The 18,071-nt window shown below is 39.6% G+C and overlaps 2 protein-coding genes across 2 annotated transcripts in view; both read left to right on the top strand.

Moving 5' to 3' along the window:
• LOC114521651 overlaps window positions 1-12,032 on the top strand; it is a 32,742-nt gene extending 20,710 nt beyond the window's left edge. The window contains exons 7-20 of the mRNA XM_028542154.1: window positions 86-201; window positions 286-381; window positions 1,069-1,197; window positions 1,570-1,701; window positions 2,207-2,338; window positions 2,771-2,896; window positions 3,084-3,206; window positions 4,558-4,680; window positions 4,832-5,005; window positions 5,386-5,562; window positions 6,815-8,142; window positions 8,285-8,426; window positions 8,543-11,804; window positions 11,984-12,032. Coding sequence (XP_028397955.1) covers window positions 86-201; window positions 286-381; window positions 1,069-1,197; window positions 1,570-1,701; window positions 2,207-2,338; window positions 2,771-2,896; window positions 3,084-3,206; window positions 4,558-4,680; window positions 4,832-5,005; window positions 5,386-5,562; window positions 6,815-8,142; window positions 8,285-8,426; window positions 8,543-11,804; window positions 11,984-12,032 — 6,109 coding nt within the window. The remainder of the gene's footprint in view (window positions 1-85; window positions 202-285; window positions 382-1,068; window positions 1,198-1,569; window positions 1,702-2,206; window positions 2,339-2,770; window positions 2,897-3,083; window positions 3,207-4,557; window positions 4,681-4,831; window positions 5,006-5,385; window positions 5,563-6,814; window positions 8,143-8,284; window positions 8,427-8,542; window positions 11,805-11,983) is intronic.
• Window positions 12,033-12,375: 343 nt separating this feature from the next.
• Window positions 12,376-16,567, top strand: LOC114515570. The gene is made up of 5 exons (XM_028534855.1): window positions 12,376-12,492; window positions 13,073-13,243; window positions 14,961-15,134; window positions 15,336-15,536; window positions 15,865-16,567. The coding sequence occupies exons 3-5, from the start codon at window positions 15,020-15,022 to the stop codon at window positions 16,287-16,289; spliced, it is 741 nt and encodes a 246-aa protein (XP_028390656.1). The 5' UTR covers window positions 12,376-12,492; window positions 13,073-13,243; window positions 14,961-15,019; the 3' UTR covers window positions 16,290-16,567.
• Window positions 16,568-18,071: the final 1,504 nt, after the last annotated feature.

Here is an 18,071-nt window from a genome sequence, read left to right as displayed (position 1 = left end):
AAGGGAACATTACCTATTCTTTTTTAATACCATCATGGTATATTGAATAAGTGCACTTAAAAAATCTAATTTGTTTTCATTCAAGGAATGTTCCTAAGTATCGATGGGTTACTGTCTCTAAACGAGTTGCTCGGACGAGGCCCGTTTACTCATGTTATTCTGGATGGAGTCCCAACTACCGGGGAACTGAATGCACAATACGTATGTCGCATTATATTGTATTAAACATGCTTACTCATGCATATTTATTGCTATTTATTCCCAATTTCTTTTGCATTCTGACAGCGATTTGCTCGGGAGGGTGCAAAAACGGAGGGACATGTATTTCTCCTAGCAACTGCCGCTGTACTTCAGGGTGGACTGGTTCAAGATGTCGAACTGGTGAGAAAGGATCATCGCTTATTTTTTCCAATTTATTTTTCACTTAACTTATTTTCGATGATAGCTATATTCTTGTAAGTATATATTAGCTTGTAGGTACACGACGAAAGTCACCATGCAAACAAACAAGAATAATATGTTATTGTAGTTGAACAAGCTCATTTGTGTGTTTCCTACACAACAATTAGGGTAGTTTCCCACAAAACAGAAGACCTAGTGGCAACAATTTTCAGCTAAGACCCGCGAGCTGCTTGTTCTCCCCAGCCCAACTAATTATAGGGGTATATCAATTGACACATGTAATATTACTCTGTTGAAACAGCTGAGATTACTTCGCGTATTTTCTTGCTATGCTAACTTCACGTTGCTTTTTCAATTTCAAATTTTTTGAAATTTGTAAATCTTCATTTGTGGTCCTAATTAACAATCATTCGTTGAAAGCAAGGTGACTACATATATTCACTGAGCAAAAGGCGAGGAAGAAGGCATTAGTTTCTGCTGAGCAATAGTAACTATTTACTCATGGTAACTCACATTGACTCAATGTATACTGAAATTATACTAATCGTTTTTATATATTTTTAACGAATATAGTTTCACAAATAGCCTCAACATCCCCAAAGATTTGATGGCGGGATGCACACTATGATATAAATCCTATAATTTCTTAAACATTTTGAATTTCAGACATAAACGAGTGCCAGACCAATAAGCATGGTTGCGGATACAAGCCCGGCTGCGTCAACACTAAGGGAAGCTATAGGTGTACATGTCGTGCAGGCTATTACTTGATGTCTGATAATCGTAATTGCAAAGGTAGAATGGAATGTTATACTGAAATAGTTGCACTAACCTCAGGAAGTCTACACAATATAGCACGAAGTTGAAATATTTTTATTAAGATGATAGTAATATAAGCCATATTAATATTTCATATAGCCCAGTTGCAGAAAGATCAATCTTAGATAGAACAACTACATGCATGCATTTCTATAACTGCTTTTAAACCCCGGCCAAGATCTTCCTGCATGGGATCGAGGTCTTTCTGCGAAAAGACCGATCCAATATTCCTCGGAAAAGATAGGGCAAGCAAGATTAACATGACTGTGTAGTGTGTTTCAAAACAAGTCCATATATAATGAGTAAAAATTCATTCAATTATAGATATTTATCCACTTTCTGTTTCAGATATAAATGAATGCATTTCTAATCCAAACAGTTGCGGAGCTAACACAAGATGTGTGAATAATCCAGGCAGTTACACATGTCCTTGCCTCAGCGGTTTTATTTACAACACAGGCTCAAGAAGATCATGCAAAGGTAGTTTATGAAGGGCATAATAAAAAAAGTATTAAAGAGCTTGTTTAATTTCCAAACTGCCTTACAGTATATCACGTATATTACCATTCGAAATGTTTCAGTGGCCAAAGCTTTTCAGAACTATTCATTTGCTGGAAGAAGAACCTGTACACAAATCACCATTAGTACTATATATAATTTAAGTACAAATGTATGTATAAAGAAATTTCATTACACAACCTCACAAATCAGACTTGATATATTTCGCATGAATGCGCGGATATGAAATGTAATTGCATGATCTTCCTTATCATGTCTTCCCTCAAGATATAAATGATCTTTCTTTTCATGTCGGAGGATAGGATAATTTAAATATTCTAGACAATTTTTGAACGCTTGAAGAGGTTGTAAAAGGGTTAACAATGCTCAAATCTCATTCAGAAATGAGACCATTCACCATGTCTATTTGCGTTTTCCAATTAGGTGCTCGCTAAAAAGATAGTTATTTATTTATTTATTTGATTAGATATTAATGAATGCGATCCCGCTAGTGGCGTCGTCCATGGATGTCAAGGCACGTGTATTAATATGATCGGAACGTACAGATGCGACTGCTCGTCAGGACATTTTCTTGCATCCGATGGAAGGAGTTGCACAGGTTTGTTCAACCTACAGTGTGTCCAGAGATAGCCTAATCGCAGTAACCAACTAGGTATGACCGCGGTCGAACCGCGGTGAGACCGATGTTGCATGTACCTCGGTCGAACTCGATCTGACAGACATTTCTTAAGACGTTTTCGACTTGCTTATTGTGTTGTCGTTCTCAGCAGTTCATAACATCCCGTTCGGAAGCGAACGGCAACCACAACCGTATTTTTTCCCTTGCGGTCGTCAGTTAATATCGGTCGACCGCAATCGAACCGCAACGTTATTTCTGGACAGTACTGTATCGTTTGCTGCTACCCTAGTCAACCTGTCAGGGTTCAATGTGATTTCAGCTCGCATAATTACTTGCTTCATTTATTTGCATTTTCTAATGCTTATTCCGAACATTTCTTTTCTGTCTATATATACATGTTACTATTTTTAGACCATGATGAGTGCGCTACTGACATTCACGGCTGTCAACAACTGTGCGTGAATTTTCCTGGTGGATACAACTGCTCTTGCTCGGCTGGTTATCGACTGGACAGAATAGACCAAAAATCGTGCAATGGTATCAATATTTGTCGATATTTCACTAACCGAGATGAAACTTATTTTTAGTTATATAATTTTCATGTGTTATAATTTTTTGTAAAAACGACTAACTGGAAATTAGTCATACATTCAACTCTTTTTCATTAATTGTAATTACTACGGTACTGTGTCTAAAGTGTATTTTTTGGTTTTCGCATGCGCAGATGTAGATGAATGTTCCGAGAATACAGCGGGTTGTGCGCACAACTGCACTAATGAAGTTGGTAGTTTTAAATGCTCTTGTGAATTGGGATATCATCTTGGAACCGACGCAAAGTCTTGCAATGGTAAGTTTCTTCTAAAGAAATTATCATGTGGATTTGCAAGCAGCTTTGACTCGCTACTTGCTAGCAGCTTTAACTGTACAGGGTGTCTCAAAAAAAACGCAACCACTTAAATATGCAAGAATATTTATATTGTTCGGGTTTGCACCATATATGGTGCAGCTAAAATTACTTTTAGCATTTTAAATGAAGGATTAAGAGCCATTTTCAATTCCCAGAGGTGCTTATCTATTGCGCTTTACAGGGTGTCCCAACACTTAATATTCATGAATATCCTCTTTGTTCTACAACACAAAAGACGTTTGGCCCCTGGAATGCGAGAAAGCTTGTAATCATATTCTAGCGGCACAATCGTCGGTAAACAAAGTCGGGTGCGTAAACCAACGAGCTGAATTGAAAGTATTTAACGAGTAAAATTTTATTTACAATTTATTTTACAAGGTCGACAGTTAGCATTCAAGTTATCATGCACGACAATAAAAACTCGTTGTTCGGTTGTTAGCTGCACCATTATTAGTTTAGCTGATTTGACTATTAGCAGTTGAACTGTACGATTAGAAACCATTTTAAATCCCAGGGGCATAAAATCTATTGAGCTTACGAACAATATGAATTTTAGAATATTAAGTGTTGCGTTTTTTTTGAGACACCCTGTAGACTTGTATTAATGTCTTGCATATTTAAGTGCATATTTTGGTCGCGCCGAGTGCAATTCAAACAATAGATAATAAGATGATAAACCTCATTAAGCCTCATCAGCGAAGAGGTAAGCTTCATTATCATCACATTATCTATTGTTTGAATTGCGACGTTAAACCTAGGCCTAAGTGTAATTTCAACCATTCTGAAAATGCTCGAAAAGCGATAAAATTTTATCTTTGGGACCAATAATAATTAAAGAGGATCTTCGATTTAGGAATACTAAGATTTTATCACAGTTATAGCAAACAACAGGCGCTTTTAAAGCGATTGAAAAAACACTATCTGGTGCCTTCGGCTTTTATACCATGTCTCGAACAATAAATTCAGCTTTTTTACGACATTACCGCTCACGTCAGACGACTGCTCTGTAAAGAAACTGCTCTGTAAAAACAGATTGCTAAATCATACAATTAATTCCAAATTAGTTATCTCAGATTTAAATCTTTTCGATCAATTTTATTCGGTAAGAAATCCCGAAAATTGGTTATTTTAACCAAGTTTTTATTGTTTAAGCTAATAAACAGTGCGTCGACATTGAAAAAATTTTGTCGTAAAAAAAGAATCTGCCGCAATTTAAAAGCGTAATTTCACAGGGAGTGAGTTTTTCATCGCTGTTTCAATGCCTTATTTATTATTTTATGCCTTTATTAAGACGTAAATGAATGCTCTAGTGGTCTTCATCATTGTCAACACAACTGTATTAATACACCAGGAAGTTACAAATGCAGTTGTAGATCCGGATTTGACTTGTTACAAAATGGTGGTGATTGTGCAGGTATATATACATGTAATGTCACACTGCAGGGTCTCATTTTGTTTACCTTATAACGTTTCGTATTTTGTACATGCGTATTGTTGTCGAGTTATTTATCTTGAAAAATGAAATAAGCCTCAAAGATTTCTGCACTAAAAATTATTCCCCCCAGGTCGGCCATGTATTCCGATTTTCAATCCATTAAATGGTGTCAAGAATTGCTCGGGCTACACGACAGAAAAAGTGTGTCATTTTGAATGTTCTCCCGGGTATGATCTTGTTGGTTCAAGTAACAGAACTTGTACAGACCTGAAATCATGGACGGGGGAAGACACAAAATGTGAAAGTGAGTGAACGATACATTCTCGCAATATTTTATGTAAAAATTTTAATTATTTGCTGACGTTCCATACAATAATATTATACTCAGATGCCATTTTGAAATTTTATTATGTGGAATGTAGCTATGATGAGTAGAGTGGCAAATGAGACTGTATGCAGCACCTTGATTGTTGATATTCAATGCATTTAATTTATTGGAATTCGAGTCTGATTGAACAAATGTCGGCAAGAAATTCGGTTAATCGACTAACCTTCTTTCGATCTCGAAAATTACGAAAATGTGGAAATATAAATCATGTCATAATGTTAGTGAAGAGTGACTGTAATAAGAGAGAGATTTAAGATCATTTTGCTTATTCTTAACATGTTTTTACTACATTTCAGTTATCCACTGTCCCACCCCTGCCAAACCATCGAATGGCTTCATCTACTCACCTTGCAACACTTATTTCGCTTCGCAATGTACTGTGGGCTGTTCAAGTGGTTATTACATTGATAGAACCGTCAAGATTGCCTGCGATGCTCACCGCGTCTGGCAGCCGGGAAATATTACATGTAGTGGTAAGGATCTGTAGTCAATAGCATTGAGGAACGTCTCAGACTACATTACACATTGGTTCAGAGACGGAAAAAGATCAAATAATGGCCCAAAAAATATAAAGTCAATAAACGACAACCCAATCTCGTACTCAGGGCCTTCTCGTATTGGGGAGGAGGCCCTGGAAAGACTGCCCACATGACTTCAAATTTTTTTGGAGTATTCGGTCAACCTAGTACCCGATAACTCCAAAAAATTCACGTGGGCAGCCTTTTCCAGGGCCTACGAGAAGGCCCTGGGTAGAAGGTTGACGACAACCATAGACAGAAATGTTGGCCAAAACCTAACAGTCGCACTCGGCCGCCAAAATTAGCCAAAACCTAACAGTCGCACTCGGCCGCCGTAATCATAGATTTCGCAATCGTCATGTTTTTCGCTCGAGTAAGCCGCGAAATTCGTGACTCGCCACGCGTGGTCATGTATTTCGCAATGGTCATAAATTTCGCTTGACACCGGTATGGATGCCATGGTGTCCCGTATACGAAATTATGGGGAAATTATTAAAAATTTCCTTCTATGTAACCCGCAATTAAGAAGTTATGTTTGTCCACGTCCAAAACTGAGGACAAGTCGAGATGCCCAAGTGTGTTCACGAGAAAGAATATTTTTACGATTGAAATTGCATAATAAAGTATATATTTCTACTCGTTTTTGGCAGGCATCGTTAAATGTTCACTCAGTGCTGGTTCGTAAAAGCTCTCGGTTTATTTACATCGCATTTCAGAAGCCTAAAATGACGCCTAAATATGTCCCCCAACGCGATGGAATACATCAATTTCGTAGAGAGATTTTTGAACGCCATTATTTTCTAGCTTTTAGCTGTTGCCATGATACAAGCGACACTGATCTAAATGATGAACTTAAAACTGAGCTGCATGAGGCCACACACATCACCGCTTACCGGCCTGCATTTCTGGCCAAGGCGAGGTCTTGGAGAATTCACGTGCTAAGACTCTAATCTGAAACTGTAATCTCAAACTTGGTATTTTGTCTGTGCGGCATGCACGTATCATTATAATTTATTTTGTCAAATTTCAATGACACGCCACTAACTAATTCCTAACATCGTATTTATCACCCTCCTTAATTCTTAACCTAAAAAACCCGTTAGCGAGACCGTTATTTGAATTTGTGACATTTAGCCTAACAATGTTTCTGGTATATTACTTACACAGATTGACAGGTTTAATATGATTGTGATATGATGTATTTTAGAGATCGAAATATGTCGACCTAACCCTTGTCTACATGGTGGAACATGCTCCGCAATTAATTCCAAATATTATTCTTGTAACTGCACCCAGACTGGTTACATCGGAACAAAGTGCGACATTGGTTATATAACCATTCCTGATTATCCCACGTTAACACCTGGTGTTCCCTCACAGCATCTAACGTACAAAGTATCACCCCCGAGTGAAAACGTCGTTCTCACTCCAAAAAGCCGGGATATAGAATTTGAGCCTCCTAATCTTCTCTTCAAACACGGCACTCCATCCACACGTTCTTTAAGAATGACTGCAAGAAAACCAGGTGTACACTTTATCCGATACTCGTTATCCGGTCCAAGTGCGGGTTATTTTAAATCTCCTGACGAGAGTGTTGTTTTAGTAAAATCCTCAGAGCAACTAACGTTTGACAAAGAAACGGTGCCAAACGCTATTCCTTCTGGCTGCTACAAGCAACAGGTTGACAAGTGTCCTCGGTCCAATGATGCTATTTACGCTTCCTCGACTTCCCCATGGGTCACGTTTGGTCCGATGGCAATGACAAGTGGCGTGGTCAACTTAATGGTTGGAGCTACCACCATACCCCTGTCGTTACTTGGAACCAACTTAATTAAGTCCAGTCACATCTCAAGCCAAAAGGATTGCGATAAAGACAATCAAGTCAGTTACTCAACCGAGCAGTTAATTACAGAGCGTCTGTTAGAAAAGACGTTTCTCAATAAAGTTAGCAACAGCCTCCCTAAATGGCTTCAGATTACGCTACCTAACAATTCGGTATCGACAGCATGGTCTCCCTCGGAACTTCAGACATATTACGTGTCTGGAAAGAATTTGAGGACTGCCTACATTGGCGAAGGCCAACCAATAGATGACGGAACTTACTATTCGCTTTTAAACTCTCAGAACCTGAACCTCTCTGTGGATAATGACGTTGATCTTTTACTATCAGGTGACAATAAAGCACCACTGTCAATAGCTATGGAACTATGCGGTCCGTTGCCAAGGAACGTCATCCTCCGACCGTCATTAAGAGATGGCAATTTAATAAGCGACGTGTCACTCACTAGAAAGTTGGAAGAAAATGGCTGGGATATAAAGTTTTACTCTTTGCAGATATCGAAGAGCAAAACAATTGATATGCTTAGAAAACGGACTTTATGGAATAGTAAACGTTTCTTCAATATCGAGTCTTCCCAGCGTGGTAACCTAGCCATAGTTTTGTCGCTTAAAAAAGAGCTCAGAAGTGTGGGTTTCGTCAACTCAAGTTTGGAGTTCGAAGGAACTGCCGTAGCTGACCTTGATGACATAGATAATGTATGTACTCAAATATTAGTGTTTTACTTTGGGTGCGTGTAATTTCTAGTTTTCACGGTTAGAATAACTGTTGAAAAACAGAAATTCCATGAAGAATAATAAAGACTGAGATAAGTGATGTATTTTTCTGTTTCCATTTCAGATTTCAGATTCTCCTTTTGGCAAGGAATGGAAGCTGGATCTGTACGGGAAAATCACAGTGGGATCGAAATTCAGAGTAAAGGGCAAAGTGACGAATATGATTTTAGAAGCATCTGAGTCCATTAGTTATGCCAGGTTTGGAGGTAAGGGAAAAAATGTATTCGAAGTGATTTCAAACAATGATTGACGGAATAACTGGGCAAATAAAACGTGGAATGTAACGCAAATAACAATTCATAATTTTATTTGTTGAATTTAGGAAAAAAGCAGATTTTCCAAAGCCAGAAGGCCGACGATGATTTACAGGGACTTTTCTTTACCAACGAAATCAAACAAAACCCTTTTATTGGAACAGAATTGAGCCCTTTCGTCGAAATTGGCACGAACAAAACATTCTCGTATTTCCTTGACGCTATGATCTACGAAAATAAATCTTCGTACGAAGAAATAAGTAACGGAATCAGTATGTCTTTTAACGGAAATCTAAAATATGGCCCTATTAGGTTTGAAAACCTGCACATTGAGTTATCCATTGGGGATTTAAGCTGCTCCAACTCCATGAAAAGCTGCTCCAACTCTACGAAGACTGTTGGTGCGGTGTTTACAGGTGATAATTACGGCAAAAAAGGGAAAACAAAATTTGGAATTTTTCGCGTTTCAGGGAATAAACCTCTCAATCTTCTAATTGCTATTGCCAGAAATAAGAATTCCAGTTCTTTAGGTTCTTTCCAAGCGGTCACAAAAATTCTTGGATTTGAAAAGTGGGTTAATGTTAGTTTCTTTGAGAAAGGTTTGGCATTCCGCGTTGATGGTAAAATTCACGGATTGTTCGACGCAAACATGAGTTGCGAGTCACGCTTAGCCACATGGGAAAATCAAATATTCATTGTTGACGGTGTTTTTGAGGACAGGTTAACACAAACTGGGCTAAAACATTCTCTTAGTCTCGAAATGGATCGATATGCCGTACGTGTCTTTAGAAAAGCGATGAAAAGGGTAAGATCCATCAATGAAACGGAACAAAGAGCAAAACGTCGACTGGAAAAGGTTATGACTTTTGAAAAACTGGCATCTGAAACTACGCAGCGGGCTCGTGAGGAATACCAAGTAGCCAGTCGCGGACTCAAGATGGCTAAACAAGAGTTGGCCTACCTTGAACGTGCTGCAAATAACAATTCTGAAGAGTTGCAGGAATTAAAGTCAGCACTGGATAGGCTGTGTCCCGTCAAACATTGTCCAGATATTTGCCAAGAGGGAGTTAGTTGCACGAAGTGCTACCAAGATATAATCGGAAAAGCAATGGGAGTTTGCCCGGCAACCTGTTTCAATACGGTACAACGTAGACTTCCTCCGTTAACTGAAATCGTTCTTTGTGAAAGCCAGAAGTGTACACGGATTCACAGCACAAACGGTCTTTTTAAAAGACTTTTGGGAGAGACATTCGGTGGTATACTCAAAAGCGTAGTGTCATTTGGTATATCTGCTTTCGCCACATTTTTGGGAGCTCCGCCGCCGCTCTCGTCCGCTCTTGGAAGTGGGATTGTGCAATTGCTCGATACCGGACGCATTGACGAGACCTTATGTTCGGTGGCTAAGGGCGCGATTACGAGTTTTATTGGCGGCCCAGGTGTTAAAAAAGTATTTCAGCAGTATTCAAAAACAAGTTTGCGTGAAGGAGTCAAGCATGGCGCCATCGCTTTGGGTAGAACTGGAGTCAGTAAAGTTGTGAGCAAAGCAATATCGTGCCAAAGGGAACAGCGAGATGGACACTGGAAATGTCACGTCGTAGCAGTCCAGTGTAACAAGGACAGATTCCAATATGAGTACGAGCACACACCTTACATCTGCAAGCAGTCGTGTGAGAAAGACACGGTAACTAAGACGATCGAAAAAAGCTGTTGCTCGACGGTACCTTGTGCTTCGCTTATTGTCAACCTCACTTGTGTTGCCGAAAACGTTCTCTGTAAGAAAGTGAGAGAGGCAGCAATGGAACAGTTCTCGAAGACCAAAACCAAGACAGTGCAAATCCTCAAGAGCTTAGAGAACGCAAGACAGAATGTCTCGTACTGGACTATGAAGAAAAGGAAGGATTACATTAAGTTTATAGCCGCAGGACGTTCGCTGAATACGTCACGGAATGCTGTTTACAGCTTGCGGAAAGCTTATAATGTTTCAGTCGAAACCCGAGAAAAGAAGTTGAAACTTTTAGCGAGACCATTGCAGATAAGAAGTATCCTTGATGAGCATCTTACACATGTGGCTAAGGTAAAGTTGGAAACAATACGATTTAAGGTAAAAGTATCAGCAAGTTACCAAAGCAATCTCTTGCCGATCTTTATCACGTTCAAAATCAACGAAACTGACAAGGAAATGTTTACTGTTCTTGACTTCTCTAACCTTAATGCATCTATGAGAAGTGTCGCAAAAGAAATTCTAAGTCATTTTGTTGGAGATCTCTCCAGCGTTTCACGAAGAAAACGCTCCGTGGAAGACACTGGGAATTCAGAATTGGAGAACAAGTTGTCAACCCTGAAAGATTACCACAAGCTATGCGCTGAGTTCCAGAACCACCAGCTACCACTGGAAGCCGTAGTGCGTTCGCTGTACGACCTATCTTCTGAAATGCGCAGCTTGCTTGAAAAGTCGAAAAGGGTGATTACAGCCAATGTCAACGTAACTGATGTGTTAACGAACCTCAACATCAACTTGACGCTCGCAACGGAAATGGGATTGGCGACAGACAATGGCTCGTACGTAAATGATCTCAACGCGGATCCCGAAATGACTGAAGCGGAGGAACTTCACCAGGAAGCTGCGCGCGATGGATACGAACCGCTTCAGGTAGCCACGAAGCTCCTAATCCATAACTGGTTTGTTACAATGGAGGATTTATTCAATGACTCCAGAATAGCAAAAGAGTGCAGTGGCTTTGACGATTGTTTGTTGTACATTCTAAACAGTTTATCCGATATCTACTCGGCTCTTGAACTTCCCGGAGCACAAAATGTTCGCGACCAAATAAAGGATATTGAAACGAAGATCACAAGCCTGACGCAAAACCTCGACTTGTCAGTTAACAGCGCTGTTGAACTTTCATCAGAAATTTTGGAAATTCTCGAGAACTTGACGAGTGGAAACAGCATATGCGGACTCGCACCAAATATCACGAAACATCCGGAGGCCTTCGTAGAGCTGGGCGAAGGTGAAACTCTCCAACTGACCTGCAATGCCACAGGTAGTTCTCTGACTTACAGATGGAGATATAATACTGAAATATTGCAAGATAAGTCGAGTGGCATTTTATCGATTGAAAATATAACAGCTTCGCACAGCGGTAACTACACATGTGAGGTGTCGAACCATATAGCCAAAGAAACGTCCATTCCTGCAAGAATCGTCGTCATTTCACCCCCTGTGATTGCTGTACAACCCGCAGAGTACCTCGGTGTTGTTTTGTTCAGTGATGATTCACTTGAGTGTCAAGCTCAAAATAATAATAGAAATATCTCGTATCAGTGGTGGTTTAAATCTCTAAACTCTTCCAACTTCTCCCCGTTGTTGAACGAAACCTTCCCCTACCTCAATTTTCTTTCGATGAGATCCACTGACGAAGGTTGGTATTTCTGCAACGTTTCTAATCGCTATGGCTTTACCATATCTTCAATAGCCCTTGTTAGGGCATTGCACTTTACCCTGCCAGTACCAGCTGCGTCGCTAATGGTGTCTATCGTACAGAGTTCCCGAGTTAACACAACATCGCCCGAAAAACTAGGCAACGACACTTACGACGCGATGAGTTCACTGATTTCCAAGCTGCTTTCGTCGCCAGGATACTTACACAGGAAGATGGTTCCGGAAGACCGCTTAAGAAATTTACACCCAATTGATTGCAGGATGCCACCGTCCTTTCGTAATAGGTCAGATCAAAATTTGGAGGTATGTTGGTGGAAATTTCATTACATAGGGGAAAACACCACCACAAACACGAGTGTTGGCGAAGGCCTCGCGACTAATGCCTGGAGGGTGATGAACGCAACTTTGGATATGAAACGTGCAATTAGTGAGTTGGTTAATGCAACCAACAATGTTCTCTTTCGTTCTCGTTGGACAACCAAACGTATTTTGTTGAAGAAAATTCCTTAGCTGTTCAGGACGTTTTGCTGTTGTGTCCACGAGGCCAAACTCTTGTTCAAGAAGACTTTAGTTGTGGTAAGAAAAATTTAAGGCCAGACTTTTTTTAGCTACTAAGTTATATCTGTTGTTTTAAACGTTTCTTTAGTTGCATTGTTATAATAGCAACTGCATGCAACTTCGAAGTCACTCTGTTGTTTCTCATTTGTCATATTCGAAAATAATTGTTAATAATATTTGTTAATATAGAGGAGAAATTCAAGCAGAATGATCATGATTCGTAATACACTAGCTGCATGCCTGGTTGAGTGTTCAAATTGTGCATGAAAATAATTTTTAATCGCTCAAAAATGAATTGAGTTATAAATATTCAGCGTATAGCAAAGTATAAGCTTAGAAAAATTACTTGATATCGTAAGCCCCGTTTGATAACGTAATCCCTGGCATTAGATCTGTAATAAGCGATTGCTATGAATTTCTTTGAGCACTAAAATACTTTTCATGACAGGCCTGTTTTCTGCATATAAGGTGCACTTCCTCATGATATTTTAGTATAATCAACAGCTATAATAAGACAGTTGTGAATGCGTGACCAACTCGAAAGAAACCTTGCAAGCTCATCTATTTTCGCAGAATTTATTACATTTTTATTTAACAGCCGATTGCCCAGCTGGATATCAAGGCGATTTGGATAAAGACTTAAAAGCAAGTTGTGTTCCATGCGCTCTGGGTTCATACCAATCACATTCTGGGCAAACATCGTGCACGGAATGCTCCGAAGGATTCACCACTGAGCATGAAGGGTCTTATGACGCAGGACACTGCACAGGTAGGGCGTTAGCTAGTGAGGTATTCCACGATATGAAAGTATAAACAAAATGAGTCGAAACATAAATCTTTAGGTTCACCCCAAGCACATTTCATTGCGCATTCTTCCCCATTTCTTGATACAAGAAAATTGAAAGGAAGTTTAACTAAGGGGCTGTTCGCACGAGCCCGGTTACCGAGATTTAATGAAGCATAAAATAGTCGTGTATAGTCACCCTAATAATAGCATGTGATTCTTTTGTTTCAAAAAGACGTTTTTCAATGAACAACTCCTAATTACATCCTGAATTGGGTGGCTCTAATTTAGTCCGGTCATGACCTAACAGACCTTATTGACACAAATGTAAAGGATAAGGTTTATATCATGCCTCCGGTAATAGAAGTTCATTTCATCGGCAGACGTTTTAGGTACAAGTCGTGCCTGTCATGGTGCGAGGCATAAAATGCGCATGTTTATTTCGACTTGTTCACAAAGTCGAAGTGTAAGAAATATGTGAGGAGAACAAGGCTTACCTTTCCATCCGTCTTTGATATTCTCTCACTAAATTTGTATAATGTTTTCCACAAGCTCGGCTTACAGAGCAGTGTTCAAACATTAAAAAAAGAGACAAAATAAAAAGTACAATGAATGGCAAACCGGTTCCAGATGTTATTGAAATGTAAGACAACAAACAGTGATATCTGCCATATTTATTGACATCTTGGGAGCTGCATGTTTAGACACGAACGTTTCCTTGCCCACACGTCTTTTTGGTCAGAACATATGAACAACCCAATATAAATTGGCATCCAAAAATACTCGACTGTTCTGTAATTTAAAATAATTTCAAATGCCATTAATAAAACAGATTCTTCTCGTAGCCCGATTGAAGACCTATTCCTGGTTATGCTAATTATTCATTGCGAAAACAATAAATTTCTAAAGAAATGAACAATTACGATGATTTCAAATTTGGATTAATTAATTGGCAAAATTAAACCGTCTGACTAGCTACACCGCTACGCTTGACATGTACCGTATTTACTCGATTGAGCACCACCCCCGATTGAGCGCCGCATTTGCGGGTTTTTATCTCAAAGAGCGCCGCTCCCTTTAAATTCGGCGCTTAATCGACGCACCGTGACGCTTGAAGACGCTATTATTAAATCGGTCTTTAGAATTCTCGTAAGGTGCAGGGCAGTCGTGAAGGCAGAGATTCCAGTGATCTGTGCGAAGAATTTATGCCAAAATGCTCGCTGTCAAAATGGGGGCATTTGGCTGCATCTAAATTTCAATTATTTTTGTTTAAAGTTCTTGTTACAATCGGACGCCGCCCCCGATTGAGCGCCGCCCTCGATTAAGTACCGCATCTGAAGTTCTAAAAGTTTAAAGAGCGCCGCGGCGCTCAAACCGCTCAAGCAAGTAATACGGTATGACATTATGCAATGTGAGTAGACACTTGCCCGAATTTGTATGGGATGGTTTTCATTGCCCGAGAACAAATTCAGGAAGTGTCTATTGCTATGAGTAGTATAGTGTCCCATTTTTTTCTTAACCCAAGTTCGGTAGTCATCTTGGATTCGTCATCCACGCGTGCGCCCGCATATTATTACAACAACCCCTGACTGTATTTGATTTCTGGAGTCACTTTGTTAAACTGTTTCCGTAAATATTTTAAATTCCATTTCGAATCGAACCGTTCTCTCTATTAATTTTTTACATCCTTTTTAATTTTCAGTGATATGCCCTGCAGGGCACTATGGCCTTATTATTAACCAAACAATTGCGCAATGTTTAATGTGTCCTGAAGGCACATACCAGCCGCTGGAAGGTCAGTTTAAGTGCCTGTCCTGCCCGTCTGGTTATATCACGGCCGAACGCGGAACACAAGACATCGCAAATTGCATTTTAGGTAAGCCTGCTTATATATCTACATACAAGGTAGGAACTCCTCTCATGAAAATGTTTTGGTTGACCGCATAGGCAACGTTGAGCTAGTAATCAATGCAACTCGTGCAAGGCAGAAGTTGAACCAATTTAAACCATGCAGAGCTTATTCCTAGGAAGCGATATTCAAAGACATTAGTGTAAATTTTGCTTTCTTATATGCTAGAAACTACGCCAAAACCGAAAGATAAACCCACCGCAGAGAGCAAGACTACAGAGAGCATAACAGACGAACAGACGGTTATAGTTTCAACCGACAAGACAAACGTTTCATTGACAAAAGAAGAACTGCAAACAGATAATGGAGGTGTAAATGGTTCTTTGATCGCCGGGATTGTCGTCGGCGTAGTCGTTTTAATTATTATAGGTAAAATACGTTACGTAACTATCGCTAATTCCTGGTATTCTTGCACGCGCGAGCATGTACCCTTAACAACAAAAAAGTGATTTCAATAGAGTGTACTTTTTTGACACACTTTTTTGGGCTATGTTTCCTCATTTTACAACATTCCGCACGAAATTTTGTAGTTCAATTTTACTGCGCTCTTTTCAGCTTTGGTGAAGTGATTCCATTTTCACGCGTTGATAAAAAAGCATTCTATAATGCAAAAGGTCTATTTTTAAACGCACTTAATCTACTAAGCTCGTATAAATATTCACCGCTGTTTATCTTGAAACATTTATATTTTTCTCAGGATTTCTGGTATTCTTCGTCTACCGAAGGCGCAAAGAGAAAAGCAAAATGAACGGAGAAGTTACAGAAAAAGTCGAAAACGAGACCAAGTCAACGGAAGGAAGCACCTCTTGGAAAAACCCTATCTACTCAGATGCGGATGACTTCGATCTTCGAAGAGAGGCTGCAGTCAATCCAACATACGAACCCGCGTGTTTTGATCTGCCCTCTCGTTGCGACAAACCTGCGACAACAGCATCACAGTGTGGAATGACCGTGTTTAGTAATCCCGGTGCCAAAGACGAAGAAGAAGTGTGCCATAATTTCGAACCAGCGCCACTTGCGTTTAGTAATCGCCTCTTTGCAGACGTAGATCGTCAAGTTGAGTTAAAAACTGCACGTATAGTTCGTGCTCCTGACAGTGAGTTTGGTGACGAAGAGGTTTAGGGATGAGAAACTTGTTAAACAAGGAACCATTTCTTCTTTTCTTATATTGTATGTACCTCTGAGATAGTTAAAAATCTACTCCAAATAATCAAATCCCTAAGTTAATTTCATGCATATATACAGTACTGTTCAGAAATAACCTAACAAAAACAGCGGTTAACCTAGGTCAAACCTCGGTCTGATCGCGGTTGAACCGAGGTCAGACCAAGATCGAACCGCGGTGAGACGGAGGTTTAACCTCGGCCTAACTCAGTCTGATGATGTTTTCGATATGATTGTTGTGTGTTGTCGTTCTGAGCTGTTCATAATATTCCATTTGGAAGCGAACGGCAACCGCGATCGTATTCTTCCCCTTGCGGTCATCTCCGGTTTCTATCAGTCGACCGCAACCGAACCGCGACCGAACGGCAACCGAACCGCGACCGAACGGCAACCTAACCCCAGCCGAACCGCAACCTAACCCCAGCCGAACCGCAACCTAACCCCTGCCGAACCGCAACCGCAGTGTTAGGTTATTTCCGGACAGTACTGTACCTATAATAGCTAATGTAGCCTTCCCCTGCGATTCTTTCGTCCTGTTGTAATGATATTTTTTATACTTTTACTTTTATTTTGTCTGAATATAGTTTTCCAGCTTTTTTACCATTTTAAAGATGAAAGAGACGTGTGTGACATAATTATGAACATTTTCAAGCGCAACTTACTTTTAGTTCCTTTACCTTTAGTTTAATTCCTTTAGTAATCTTTGATTGTCACGTTGATTCGAAAAGTGCATGCGTAATTTGTATTTCTGACTTCGAGTAGGTGCAGTGCGTATAACCAGCCTGATTTGTCGCGCTATGCTAATATTCTGTTGTTCATTGACTGCAAAAACAATAAATTTCTCAAAGACATGAATAATTATAATAACTCGAAATTTACAAAGAGGGAATTTACAAAATCGTCAGGCCGGCTGGCTACGCCACTGGCAGTGAACTCTTATAAAAAGTTTAGCATGCACGGCAACTTTGGCCGCCATATTTGAAGAGAAATTGAAGGCTGCCATGAAGGCCGGAAATTACACCACGAAAACAACGACGCCGGTTTTTATACACAAACCCATCTCGTCGGAGCAAGAATAGACACTTAAAACAACCAACATTTCAATAAAAAACAGGTTTCGTGAACGTGGAAATGTTCATTCGTTCTTACCGAATTTCTCACTTCTCGATTATCTCCGCAGTTCTTTCGAAGGCGTGTTTGGCTTGCTCGGGTCCCACCACATCAGTAAATTATATTCAAATCGGCTTTATTCACTGACTGGACTATTATGAAGTTATCGTTCCAGTTTTATTAGATTTCACTGGTTTGGTGACGAAGAAACGTCTTAAACAAGAAGCCTTTTCTAAAATTCATGTACCTCTGAGATTTTCATTTGATGATTTGTACAAAATTATGTAAATATATGATAGAACTGATGATGAATATACGATAAGATAACGGAAATAGAGCTTTTTAGCAAAAAAAGTTACTTGTCATTTTTTACTTGTTTTTCCCTGGATTAGAAGGAGAATCCCTATAGCTTTACATTTAGTTTCATGTTGACTGATGTATCATACGAGATGTCAATGCTCTTAAATTATCGATTTTTTATAGTTAAGAATGCAGGGTCACTCCTCGATATTATCTCATGAAAGAAGGATTGGTTATGATTTTTCTCTGAGTTCAAATGATTCAAATTCAAATGAGTTCAAATGACACTTAATAAGTTCAAAGGGAAAATGCGGACGTAAGACTAAAAAT

Source organism: Dendronephthya gigantea, unplaced genomic scaffold (assembly GCF_004324835.1).
Source record: "Dendronephthya gigantea isolate DGI-Jeju-01 unplaced genomic scaffold, DenGig_1.0 000000F, whole genome shotgun sequence".
NCBI classification, from domain to species: domain Eukaryota; kingdom Metazoa; phylum Cnidaria; class Anthozoa; order Malacalcyonacea; family Nephtheidae; genus Dendronephthya; species Dendronephthya gigantea.
The sequence above is the reverse complement of the archived record's forward strand: the minus strand, read 5'-3'. Positions and strand labels throughout refer to the sequence as shown.

What these genes read in the sequence shown, in the direction of transcription:
- LOC114515570 (XM_028534855.1), top strand. Translation starts at nt 15,020, where the DNA reads ATGTGTCCTGAAGGCACATACCAGCCGCTGGAAGGTCAGTTTAAGTGC. An exon ending in CATCGCAAATTGCATTTTAG is followed by an intron (nt 15,135 to 15,335) that starts GTAAGCCTGCTT and finishes CTTATATGCTAG; the next exon opens with AAACTACGCCAAAACCGAAA. An exon ending in AGTCGTTTTAATTATTATAG is followed by an intron (nt 15,537 to 15,864) that starts GTAAAATACGTT and finishes TATTTTTCTCAG; the next exon opens with GATTTCTGGTATTCTTCGTC.